The 13,343-nt window shown below is 40.3% G+C and overlaps 1 protein-coding gene across 1 annotated transcript; it reads right to left on the reverse strand.

Moving 5' to 3' along the window:
• Positions 1–4,227: 4,227 nt before the first annotated feature.
• On the reverse strand, positions 4,228–10,364 carry LOC146176508 (uncharacterized). Its single transcript, XM_084582820.1, has 3 exons — positions 10,217–10,364; positions 6,989–7,073; positions 4,228–4,951 (listed from the first exon to the last, which is right to left on the reverse strand). Exons 2-3 carry the CDS (start codon positions 7,053–7,055, stop codon positions 4,308–4,310), a joined length of 711 nt encoding a protein of 236 aa, XP_084438946.1. The 5' UTR covers positions 7,056–7,073; positions 10,217–10,364; the 3' UTR covers positions 4,228–4,307.
• Between the last annotated feature and the right edge of the window lie 2,979 nt (positions 10,365–13,343).

A 13,343-nucleotide genomic window follows, 5' to 3' on the forward strand; every position in this document is an offset into this window, starting at 1 on the left:
CTGTAAGGAAAAAAATTCAATCCATTCTGAACAATGTTGTATAATGCGGATATGGTTGGGTTAAGCGGCAGACACCGCACCCTAGGATAAACATTCACTTTCAGATCATTCATTTTGTTTAAACTACTATAATATTTGCATCATAAATATGAATTTTAGTTTATACTAACCTGCAGCTCCGCGTGATAAGCACTCTTGAATAATATCTTATTTTAAACAATGGGTTCAGTAGCAGTATTTAAGAGCATAAGTAAAGAAAACTAAGCAGCAGTACTCACTTTTGATGTGATCTTGTCAGCAAACAATTAGTGCTAACCAGCCGCGCAGCTGGGTGCGTTTAGTAGAGAATAAAGTTGACAGCAGCTCGTCTTCACTTGACAAGCACCGCTTTGTGTTGGACGCAATATATAGAGCCACAGGCGACCAGGAGGCGAGAAATTCTTGACACTTTGCCAAGAATGTGACACGTTTCGAGTAACCACAATAAAAGCTAGCCGACAAAACATCGCCTACTTTTGCGTGCGCTTAGTGACTCTCACAGGGGAATGCACAGGAAATACGACGAGGTTATGTCGACCCGAGCTCTGGCGTGCATTGCAGGCATAGAAATCTGCTTCTGCCCGTACAAAACGTTTTTCAGACAGGATTGCTTCGAAAACACATTGGACTAATACTGCCTAGAATGAGCGACCAATGAGGGAGGCTTGATGGTTTTAATTCAACTTCGTGCCACGCACAAAATAAATGAGGAAATAAAGAATAGGAGTGTCAGCGTGTTTCATTTATGTTTTTTTTTTGTTTTTCGTTTAAGTGTTTGGGCTTCTTGTTTTCGACCGCTTTCCAAAAGTAAAAAAAAATCATAGGTGCACTGCCGGCAAACCTGAGTCGATTTACGTTTACCTCAGAAATAGTCCGTCTGCAATCGTCATTTTCCAGGAGGAGTATGAAAGGGGTTTATGTAAAAGTAACAATTTCACACATAAATAAGTTCATGAAATAATATATAACAGCACAATAACATATGACGCATGAATCCAGTATAAGAACAAATAATATATTAAGAGTAAAGTAACTTAAAAAATTATCAGCAATAGCACAGGCTTTGAAAATGGGGCCCATTATTTTTTCTTCCATTGCAAACATCAATTTTGTTGGTATGAGCTTTTAGAGAAAAGCAGAAGGCATTGCGTCTGTGTGCTGTGCGATGGCAGTGCACGTTAAGAACCCCAGGTGGTCGAAATTTCCGGAGTCCTCCACTACGGCGTCTCTCATAGCCTGAGTTGCTTTGCCACGTTAAACCCCACAACCCAACCAGCCAACCATTTGTACGGTTTAAGCTTGCTACCATATTTTAAGGCGAAATCGATTGTAAAAACTCAAGGTGTGAGCACAATGTCTGTCCGTGGAGGGTGTCACACAGTCTATGTCGAAGAGAGACTTGACTTCTAAGTATGTGATTAATTGTATAAAGTAGATATTGAGTCGATGTGGTGTAATGGGTAAATAATTAGAGCCAATAAACTAAATTTGACGTAGAAATAGCTCTAGATGCCGATATAGTGTGCAGTTGTCAAATCAGCCACGAACGTCGAAATTTTAGAAAAACAACTTGAACGAACGTTGAAAATATTTAATGTCAGGACTTCTCATTGCGTTAAAGCATCGAAAACAATCAGTAAATAGTAAAAAGCGAAAAGAAAAAAAAACAATAAAAATAAAGAGGTAGAAACAGTAAAAAAAGAGGAAAAAAAGAGTAAAAGATGCAATGAATGAAAAAGCAGCGAATTAGTGCTAAGAGAGAGAGGAAACGCTTTCACCTTATAGCGCTATATACCTAAACGTTTATACAAATATTGTGGAGTGCCCGAGGCAATAAAAGCGCCTGTAAGCGTAAAAGGCCCATAGATGGGTGAAATGACTCCAAAGCACAGATATGAAATTAGAATAAAGTGCTGCCGCCGCTTATCAATCTTTTCGTGACTTTTTTGTCTTCTTCGAAGGCTTTTGTGTTATGAAGGAAAATGTTTTATATGCAGGCTCATAATCAGTTTGATACATCAGGTGTTTGCCTCATTCGCATTTTCTCTGGTGAATATCGTAATCACAAATTATCATCCTGCATGGTTTAAACGATTCCAGACTATTCTTGATGGAACTATAATGGACTTATTGCGGTCCTTTGTTTTCTACAGAATTAGTCTGGCACCTCATAAACACATAGTAATGGATGCTTAAAGTAAACTAAATCTTAAGTAACAAAGCCGTGAACTATACCATACCGTTCTTGACAAAATGAATTCTAGCATGGATTAAGTATTTATAATTAGTCGCGTGGATTTTGAAATCGTCCAAAAAATTGAGAATTCAGCAAAGCGTAAAAATTACGAGTAGGCTCGCCATAATATATGGTAAAGTCTCCAATGCACAAAAAGTGCCTCTTGTTGCTACGCAGAAGCGTCAGCAATGAATGAGAAAACTATATGAAACATTCATTACCTTTTGATCAACTGCATAAAGCAATGTTCCGTATGATGCTCAATGCTGAGCCGTTAAGGATTCGTCCCTATAAGTCAGTTCCTTGCCCATCTTTTTCGGATTATTTTTGTCTGCTTCCTTCTGCTTCTGCCCCATTTATTTAGTTTGTGAGAAACAAGGGATAGAATCCTATTATGCATTTCATTGTAGGACTAGAGCACAGACTCCGATGAGTGACGATCTGTGTGGTAGCACACAAAGAGAAGATGTCCATGCTCAGCCACTCGCTCGACCACCGTATACACGTTTTCGCGCTTGTTTTCTCTTCATTCTCCGAACGCCGCTGGATACAAGGCGACATGACCGTACTCTAGACAGCAGCCTATCCTTTTTAAGTTGTTTGTTTATGAGGCATTTTTATTATTGATATCACTATTATTTGCGGTATAAACGTTGTAAATGAAGACTTACGTCGGCTGTTGCAAATAAAGGCGATTCACCCTTGCTGGGCCCCCATGACATTGTTTTTATTGCTTGCCTTTGTCTACGTTGGTGCATGCTTGGTGTTTTCTTGGTGGTGTGTTGAAGAGCATTACGAGGTGCGTAGGTGTTAGTTATTCATTTTCTGCATAGAGTTGGATCCTAAACACGAACGGAGAACTAATTATAGGCAAAAAAAGCCGCTTTGGGTGTGGCCTACACTGAATTTGATATGTGTTATATCTTTACACCGTTTGTTGCAAAGGAAACGGAAACGATAAGATGCAACCATCTAAACTAATAAGCGTAGACATTCACATGGATTCTGCTGAAATAAAAGACTTCCCGATATTCTCACAGAATAATAGAATGGAGTCGTGACAAACACAGATTAGAAGGTACAGACCTCTAGGTTAATAAAAGCTGAGAGTTCTGCCAAATTATTATCTGTCCACTCTCGCTGTACTTTGGGTTACACTACGACACAATAATACAGAAAAAATGCAATAATGCAAGACAATACAACATAATGCAGTTTACTACAAAGCAACATACACGCGATTCGACAACCAGTAAACCTACAGCCATTAATCGAGATCACTACTGCAGAAACGAGAAAGTAACATTGCCTAAGAATGTTCTCACTACTCCTTTTCAGGAGGCCAGTAATGGTACCGAAAACGATGGCTTGGTTTCAAATCTATGAGTGTAGAAACCAACACCGTACTTTAGCGCACTTTCACTGAGATTTTAGCAGTAAGTCTCTTTTGTATGAAACTCGCCTGATTGCAAAAGCGAAATATCTGGAAATATACATTGCGGTGTTCACTCTCACAATTGTTTAACACACACTCGATGAAAAGAAGCTCGAATTAAATGGATAAATTACTTGCAGCAATATGTTCCTAAAAGTGTGCCATGTGTCAGCCAGAGTACGGGAAGCAGAGTTACGGCACAAAGTGTTTTCAACTGTTATAAGCATTCAGTAGGCATGCGGATGGTAAGCCTTCGACTTGTTTTCCTGCCGCTTGTTGCCTTTCGTCTATAAAGCACGCCGACTGAAGTTTGTTCCTAAGGTAGATTTCGAAGTTACAGCGCTGCACAAATGTTATCACTAAAGAACAGTAGTTCCGGGTCAGGGCGCTTAGGTACGCAGGAGTGTGGCTTAGTTTGTGCATTCCTACTCTCCAGGCTTTTGTCTATTTTCTACTGATGCATTAAAAAGGGAAATGATAAATGTAATGAACACGTGCAATATTTTCTAAGCGAAAGTCTCAGACGACAAAGATATATTCAGCAACATTTATTTCTTCTTGGTACAATACCTTAAAGCTAGCGTTTTCCAGAGCATTTTATTCCTCCCAGCTACCGCCCATTACCATACGAATGCAATCGGCAGGGCCACCGAAGCGGCAGAGGCTCATGATGTCTGTCTGGTCATGTCTGGCCGCCAGGGCATCCCGCAGAGCTTCACGGAACTGGTTGATGAAGTTGCGCATCCACAATTCCATAGAGACCGAAGAAAAAATCTTGCTGAAAACACTGCTAGAAATCTTCACTCCTTCACCCAGGCCTTCTACAGTGATCTGAGCATTGTAAGCGTTCACAGGCACTATCGGTTCCATGTAATTCATAGCGAGGTACCTTTCGCCGGTTATTATGGTCGAGACGAGCAGATTGGTGGTGAAACGGAAGTACTCGGTGCGTATCGACACATTGCCTTCCTGTCCGGAGCACAGCCTCCAGGGCGAATAAATTCTGACGTGCCCGAGGTTTAAGAATTCTACCTGAACCATACTCTCGCCTTTCCAGCAAAACGGAATTACTGGTCCATAACGTCTTAATTTGTTTAGGCCGGTTACGTACACACTACCGACGTCTAGGCCAGCAAAGAGCGGTTTGAAGTCTTTAGTTCTGCGGGCGCGGTAAGTTTCCGGTAGCGTGTCGACAAGCTGGTCCACTTCGTTGTCCAAATCAATATATGAGAAGTCGCACCCTATGCGTGAGAAAGGAAAAACAAATAAAACCCTGAATGATGCAAAAATGCAATCATATTGTGTTCCACGATTCTGATAAAGTGAAATTGCTGGGTCTAGAAAATCCTGCATTGTCACTTTAGGCAGAAACTGCCGCCCTCCACAAAAAATGACCCTGCCTCAATATTAAACAAAAGAAGAAAAATTATTATTGTGGTATTTCTAAACATAGAAAAAATCATTTGAAGAAAGCAAATGCCGGCCAGTAGATTTCGCTTCGAATTTTCATTTTGTTATTAGGAAGTACTTGCCTAGCTGGTAATAAAAATTGGTGCTGTTCACATAGCTTTCCACCATAGAGCTGAAATTTAAAAATTCACCGGAACATTATAAGTGATGTAATGGTGCAACATCAAATGATATCCACTTGGCATGTTTCCCTTCGTAGTACTGGAATCTTGTCATTGGCCATTGAGTCAGTAATACGATGAGAAGTATATAAAATACACTCTACAGCAGCTCAGATTAGAAAATACTGCTCACTTTGCTAAAAGCATAACAAGGGCTTTTCAAAAGAACGGTATGATCCCATAGGTATGATCAGTGTTCTCTGGTTGCTTGTGCAGCTGTGAGACATATTCGAGTTCAGTTCAGCACACCACGAATAGCCCCTTATAGCTTTCTACGTCTCGGCTACCGTATTATGGCTTCAACGATCAGTGTTAAGCATGAAACCCTCAAGCGTGCTTGAGACGTCGCGATTATACCTTTTTGTCGGCATTGAGACGACTTGCTATGAGCACGTATTGAGATTTAATCTTTAGAGTTGTAACACTGCTCGGAAACTAGGCGTGTATGCACCCAATCTAACAATAGAATGTAATAAAATATGCCGATGCTCTCACTTTTAATAAATTTCATAGGATAACAGTATGTGACTGAAGGTGACTTCAAGCTTTAAGGAGAGTAATAACGAAGCTTGTTTAAGTGTTTTTCGCTTACTTAGTTCGTGAGTTTATAATAGAAGAATGAAACTACTGTTCTTTTTATGAAAGATAACGCCAAAATTCACGTAGAAAATCAGGACGGTAACTTATCAGATCAGCAAGTGCGATAGTAGAGCAGCCATAACATTTTAGGGTGAAGCAATAGTATAAATCTGCTGTTAATAAAATGAGGTTAATTTAAGATTATTTTTAATCCACATGTCCTAATGATAGGGATCGGCAACGTTTCCTCACGTTTAAAATAACGCAAATATTTTAGGTTTTACAGAAGCAAGAATTTTGTATTTGGTGTATTTTCTGAAAACCAAAACAACATATAATATTCGTGCATTGCTCATACAGGACCTTGAAAGAAATCAATCTCAAATGGAAAGTATGTTTCAAATTGGATCAGAGGTTTAAGTGTATTTCCATACTTTTCTTTGTGTCTAATTTAACGGCGGCAGCAGAGTAGGAAAGCTCAATGGGGAGTGTGCTAACAGCGTTGTAAACACACAAAATGAAATAAAATAAAAACATAAATTATTTTCATGTTCTTCTTTCTTTGTGGGGCATTATAAATTCGCAGTCCTGCAGCCCGATATTCAGTTTAAGTCATTAGGAATTGACAAATATAGAGTGATCTATTTTTCTAATCCGAGTTAAAACTTAATTTAACGTATTCCAAGAAAATAATCTAAAATACCATCCGAGTGTCTGTGACAAATGTGTTTTCTGTTGTTGTTGAGTTAACTGCCTCTGAAACCGAAGAAACTTCGAAACACTGCAAGAAGACTGCACATCTATTTGGCTTGATGAAAAAAAACGTAAGAATGTAGATTAGGGTGCCATTTCAATCTTATATGTTGTGGTGATACGTAGTTTTTGCTGCCAACCCGGCATCGCTTTATACACGCTGTAGTGATATGTATTTTAAAGGGCGCGTAGAAATTGACACAGCCGCTGCCACTATCAGCAAAAATCAGCTGAACTTCGTAACGTTTTCTGCTCCAAAAATTTTGTTATGTTTTAGGCATACTTCTCATGAAGGGAATTAGTACAAGGGCTTACCTTCTGTCTTCGCATTGACAGCAACACCAAAGAAAAGTACAGAAGCAAAAATCTCCACAGCTGCCATGAGGTCGTTTGGTTTGACCTGTAGCAGAAAAATATAGCTGGTAAACGTATTCCTTCTAGAACAAAATCACTGAGCGAACCCGACTTTCAGGTTATATTCGTGGCAGCCATATAAACAGAGGGTTGCTGTTTTTGGAGTGGGTGGAAACGGCTAGAACGAAAACAATGTGATGGCCGATTTGTCCCGGACGAGTTTCTTGTGTCAGAGGCGCGTAACATTGGTCGTGCCGGATAGATAATGTGCAGACTTAGGATTACGCAATTCTACCCAAATCATTATTCACATTAGGACAGCTGCAGTCCCTGGCAACACACCGAACACCGAATTGGGAGAAACATTGCTTTATTGCAGCTTCTTTTTATGAATAATGCTTTAAAACTAATCTGATTTCATGCACTCAGTGGCAAATACACACTCAACTGTAATAGCAGCCTGTGATTTTACTTATGGGTAGCTGTTCTGTTTTTAATGCAGGGTCTTGAAACGTCTAGTCTATCAAAAATATTACTAACTCCGTACCAGCTGACTGCCAGTGGTTTTTTGCTGTTTTCCTATAAAATCAGCATTGAATCGGCAAAGAGTGCTTTGTAACAGTTAATAATACCACCGCACTACGTTTGATTGCAAAAGAGGCAATTGTGTGCCATGCGGTTAACAGTTGAGGTAGATATATTTAGAACTTTTTTAAATAGTGTTACATAAACTGTATAATATTTTTCGAAGCAAATCCGTACTGAAAAACCGAAAGTTCTATGGGGCAATAACCTCATATAATCTCATTTAATCGCATAGAGTCTCATACGGTGCACATCATTATCATAAAATATCGTGCATAATTTATGATAATGTACAAAAAACTATGAGAACTTAGCGGCTTGTACTTGATTTCTTATATGAATTGAGTGAGATTGTGTGAGAAAATGTGAGGTTATTGCCCCTTAATTTTTTCAGTAGGGATTACACTGACAGGTAGCGAACTTACAAGTGTATACGTGTTTGCATAGCTTGTCAACTATCTCAATGCTGCAATAGCTAAAGCAGTGCGCATACTGTTATAGAAAAAAAACAGAGCAATGATATTGGGCGCATTCAAACAACGATGGATACCTTGCGCCTGTAAAACGAGAAAATGAAAAAAACATCTTTGAACAAAGACTACATGTAAGATGCTTCCTGCTCGCTACAGTTATTACCCCCGCTTTGTTAAGCTTTCGTTAGGTTATTAAGTGCATTCGGATACTGATTCGAACATTTCACCTGTTATTCGTTACGTCTACCTAATTGCGACAGTTTTGAAAGTAGGGGCTATGAGCATCTTTAAAAAAGTTATTGATTGGTACTCTACGGGAAACCCCTATACATTCCGATCGCGAAATTCATCAGCTGGCGTGTTCTGTAACGAACAACTCGAAAATTGCGTACATTGAAAGGATATTTTTATTCAGTTTACTTAGAAATTATTTCTTTCCAGGTTTGCCGTGGACGATGAAGATGTGCATTTGGGACCGCAGTAACCTTATTACAATCAATTGTCTTACTTATTAGTAAACTCACTTTCATACTTTATCAGCTTCCTGTGATTCACAAGGGACCATGTGCCATATTAGGAGCCCATTGGCACCAGGTTTGCCTTGCGGTTATAAGGTTTAACGTCTCGAAGCGGCTCATGTTAACAGGGACGCCATATTGAAGAGCTCATGATAAATTTGATTATATTCATTTCGTTAACAGGTGGAGATATCGCTGTTTACACGGGCCCGATGCGTATCGACTTAATTACAAAGTGACGGAAATGAATCGCGGGCCTCTCATTTCTCCTCCCTAGTGCACTATAATCATCCAACTAGCGCGGCGGAGAAACTGGAACGTTAAGTGCCAGCATTTACCTGTATGATATTCCTATGTTCTACTCTGCAGAGCGCGCTTTTAAGAAGAAAATTTGAAATGAAAAATAAATATAATAGGCCCCCATATTATACATCCAACAATGCATTTCTAAGAGGCCCTGCTAATACTCTGCTATTACCAATATATTGCGCGCGAATAATTACATACTCTATCCTTTGCATTGAAAATAACTTTTATTTTGTCGCGCGTAAACTTACTGCGCCGAATTCCTTATATTGAACAAGATCATAGAGAGGTTGTAAAGATTCGCTCACGGCGATAGAAATTTATGCGTCAAACGAAGGTATCATGAGCTGAAAAGTGCCAAAATATACTTTTTATTGTCTTTGAGCATTTCAAATATTACAGTTCCGGGATTAGTAAACAGAGGGCAAGCACATCTATTCGCTGGAAATTTCTATTTTCGTGACACCTAAGCAGCTGAGAAGTTTTTCACGTCATTCCAGCTTACTGCAAATGAGGACCTAAATAGGCAGCTCTTAATGAATACTGCCTGCATTATCATGAATGCAGTAGCTTTATTTACCCATGGCAAATGGATAGCTGCTCTCTAAGCAATCAGAGAGTGGTTCTCTGTACGCTGTCTGCTAAGAGTTACTCTAAGGTAATTCCTTGTTGTCAATATCAATTCAATTCTTTAAATCTCTAAGATTGCGACTTCTATTCTTAGCGCACTTGATGGAATAAACGACTCAGTACGCGCGCGTTCATGCTTTCTTTCAACTCGGTTTCAGCGCCTAGGGCACACAGTCTACCTTTATTTTGCATAGCGAAGCGCGCATGTTCTTTTCGGGTGTTGAGAATTACCGAAGCTTTGCCTTGAGCTGAAACGACCTTTTAGTCCTTTGCTTGGGTGTTTTGGCTCCCTGTGATTTTTCTGAAAAATAAACTCAAAGCTTCGCACCAGTTTTGCCTGGTGTACTTTGTCGTGGTTCTTGCTCGCCTGTCCGCTTTTGCGAAAAATAATTGCCCTTCTTGGGGCTCACAAGGCGATCGCGACATACATGTACTTGGTACGCGACATAAAATGACCAATATCGGCATCCTTTCAATCAAAGTGCAGCCTTAGTGACTGCGTATATAAATATGATATTCGTAATGACACTCCAGATTTCGCAAGCTAAAAAACAAATTGCCGCTGTGATCCTCAATGTTCGTTGAGACTCAATAACTTGGCCTTGTCGTCGTTTAAAGCATTATGCTATTGTATTATAATTAATAAGCTTATCGCATGGACTACATTGACTACTCACTTTTGGGGCCGGTTGAAATGGCTAAGGACTTCTGTAACAGTGAATCGGACGTCTCAAGGAGCTTTGGAAGAACTGCAACTTCCCTGCAGTTTCTCTGTCATCTACTACAGCTCGAATGGAACCTACGTCCGTCCTCATAAAGGCGCTTGTTTTCAGAGGTCTGCTCTTTCCAATGCGCCTCTAGCCGAGGCTGGCATTCGTGCTATCTGCAGCTAATGTTATCCGCCCTAGCTTTAATGACGGCTTCCGCAAGGCTACATGTGTTTCTCTTCTCAATGCGATAAGTTTGACTGCCACCAGCGCTGCAGTCCACATTCACTTATCATTTTGACGTTCATACTTACAGCCTACTGCCTCAATTTGATGTCAATACAACATGAGAAAACCGAAAGCACCCGAGTTTAGGCGCAATCTTCAAGCAGACTACGCGTTACGTGAGGTTATTGTCATTTAAAATGAGCAATTGGTATCTGTGCCAGCGAAATGTTCTTTGCATGCAATTCCTGTTCTCGAGATTTTACGCATGATACATAATTTGTTAGCATTCAACCGTTTGATATACAGCAATTCCGGCTATTGAAAACATTGCAATGCGGACATCCTACTTAGCACGAGCGATCTACAAGCCTAGTGATGCACGAATTTATAAATTATCCACTTATCTACACCTGTAAGTGGGCCCTCTCTATCACGGTTAGCAGTTTTCATGTATCCCTCCAGAGAAATGTCCCTGCGTGCTTAACTTCGTTTTACCGGCACTATCTTATAAGAAACGAGGAACAACCAATAATGTTTTCATTTAACATCAGTACAAGAGCAGCCAGTTTTAGAAGGGAACATAATGGGTCAACTGTTATAATGCTTGAAGCAAGTCGAGAGCGTCGGCTAACAAACAAGAGATAAGATTTCACTCGAAGCCAAGAAAGAATAAGTGGTAACAATTGGATCTCAAGAAAAACCAAGATGTAGTGGGATTTTGGCGGAAAGTCCATTGTGGGGACCAGTATAAAACGTTTGCAGGAGAGCTAGCACGGGGACCCGGTTAAAAATGAATATTTGGAATAAGTATTTGCACCGCAGTGGGTTTCTTAAGACTTATGATGTTGATCGGTTCATCACTTACCTGAAGCAATGCATTTTCGTTATGTTTCAGCCGTTTTGTCTATATAACCTTACTAACTATAATTTCTGACATCACTGCCACCATTACAAGAATCATTATGTCGTTTGCCGTAAACACGTTCACATTGCACTGCATTCATTATTGAAGTAGAAATCGGAACTGTTTGCCTAACAACGTTTCTGAAATTCTGTATAAATATTCAGTTTAATATAGTGGGGCTGCCATTGCATCCTCCTGAGCATCTCGCAGAGCTTCCCGGAAATTGGGGAAGAACTTATGCATTCACAGGCCCAGCGGAATAGAAGAAAGAAGCCAGCTAAACAGGTTGCTGGCATTCATCCCGCCATCACCGAGGCCTGCTACAGTTACCTCAACATTGTACATGTTCACAGGCAAAATGGCATAATCGATAGTCATCGCCAGGTGCTTCTCGCCGTTGTCTCGACTGCGGACGCGCAGGTGTACTCTGAAACGCGAGTGCTGTGCGTGTAGGGACACGTTGCCCTGCTGTCCGGAGCTTGACCTCCAAGGTGCGATAATTTCGACATTGCCGGCGTTAATCAAATTCATGTGAACCATTGCCGTGCCTTTCAAACAGTAACGCACAACCGGTCCGCACCGCCTAATTTTGTCCAGGCCGGTTACGTGCACACCCCCAATATCTAGGCCAGTAAATACAGGTGAGAAGTCTTCAGGGCCACCGGCCCGGTAAGTTTTCGCCAGCATGTCGATGACCTTTTCCACTTCGTGTTCCAGGTTGATGCCAGAAACATCGCATTCTGTGTATGAATGAGAAAAAAAAAGCAGGGGAAAAGTTTGCTGGAACAGAAATGCAATCCTTTAATTTCGACCGGCCGCGTAATAATTAGGGCATAGCCGAAGACGGATAGAATGACGGTTTGGGAAAATCTTTTCATCTAGCCCAAAATCATACTACAATATTATGCTGGCGTGCCTCTGCAATAAACCAAAAGAAAGGGTTCTTGAGCCTTGTCTTTCAGAATAATGCGTAGCTTTTGACTCAAACTAATACATTCCAAGGGCTTTACTTAAAACCTTGCATACTGTGAAATAGCATTATTGATGTATACTATACCAAAACCGCAAACATTACGACGAAGACAGGTAGACACGCAAGCTACACACAGGGGAGACACACGGGTTGCCGTGTCTTTTGCTGTGCAGTACTGCCATACATCATGCAAGACCAACAACTTGCAGCCTTACCCTACAAAGGGAATTAGCTAAAATCTAATTTTGAACACCCATTTAAGCCATAGTCGTGTTTCTTTTTCATACTAAAACGAAAAAAAAATTCAAGAGCTCACGTTTTTCTTTATTTTGGGCCAGTGATAACCTAAGAAAACATTTAGGGCGACGTGCTTGGTATTGTTCACTGGGCCAGTACCCTGAGCCATGCTTTGAACAAAAACGCTGTTCCGTCCTGGACATCGCAAAACATCGTTATCCACAATGTGAGCTTATCGCTTTTTCGCAGAATCTCTAAGATCTAATCGTTGCCTATTAACGCTTTCCTTCCCTACACCCATCCCTAGCAAGTTGTCTTAATATTTTGAAGCCTTAATTCTATGAAAGCTGATGCAACCACCTGTTTTATAAATATTGCTGCGTACGTCAAAATCTATTCAGGAATATTCTCGGAGCTGTCACATCCAAGGTAAGTACATTTGCACATGTCGTACATCTCGATATGTTACTTGAAGAACATCCTTTCTAGTAAGGAACTCTATGATTGGCAGTAACAAGGAATAAGACAGTATTTCGAAGAACTGGTACGGAAGTAGTAAAGGAGCATGCGTGCATGAAGTGAATGACGGCAAATCATTTTTTGCGATACCTAATGTATTCCTTTTCATTGAGAGCAAAAAGATAAGCTTTCTTAATTTCACACATATTTACTTCGAGGGCCAGTATTTGGTGCATTTCATACAAGTTTAAATCGCCGCACATGTTTATCGTTACTGATTTGGGACATGTTTAATT

The sequence above is a fragment of the Amblyomma maculatum genome, chromosome 10 (genome assembly GCF_055883805.1).
Source record: "Amblyomma maculatum isolate TAMU_Amacu chromosome 10, ASM5588380v1, whole genome shotgun sequence".
In the NCBI taxonomy this organism is placed as follows: Eukaryota; Metazoa; Arthropoda; class Arachnida; order Ixodida; family Ixodidae; genus Amblyomma; species Amblyomma maculatum.

Excerpts from the sequence above, each read along its gene's own strand:
- LOC146176508 (XM_084582820.1), bottom strand. The coding sequence starts at position 7,055 with ATGGCAGCTGTGGAGATTTTTGCTTCTGTACTTTTCTTTGGTGTTGCT. Across the intron at positions 4,952-6,988 it reads TGTCAATGCGAAGACAGAAG|GGTGCGACTTCTCATATATT; the intron begins GTAAGCCCTTGT and ends TCTCACGCATAG.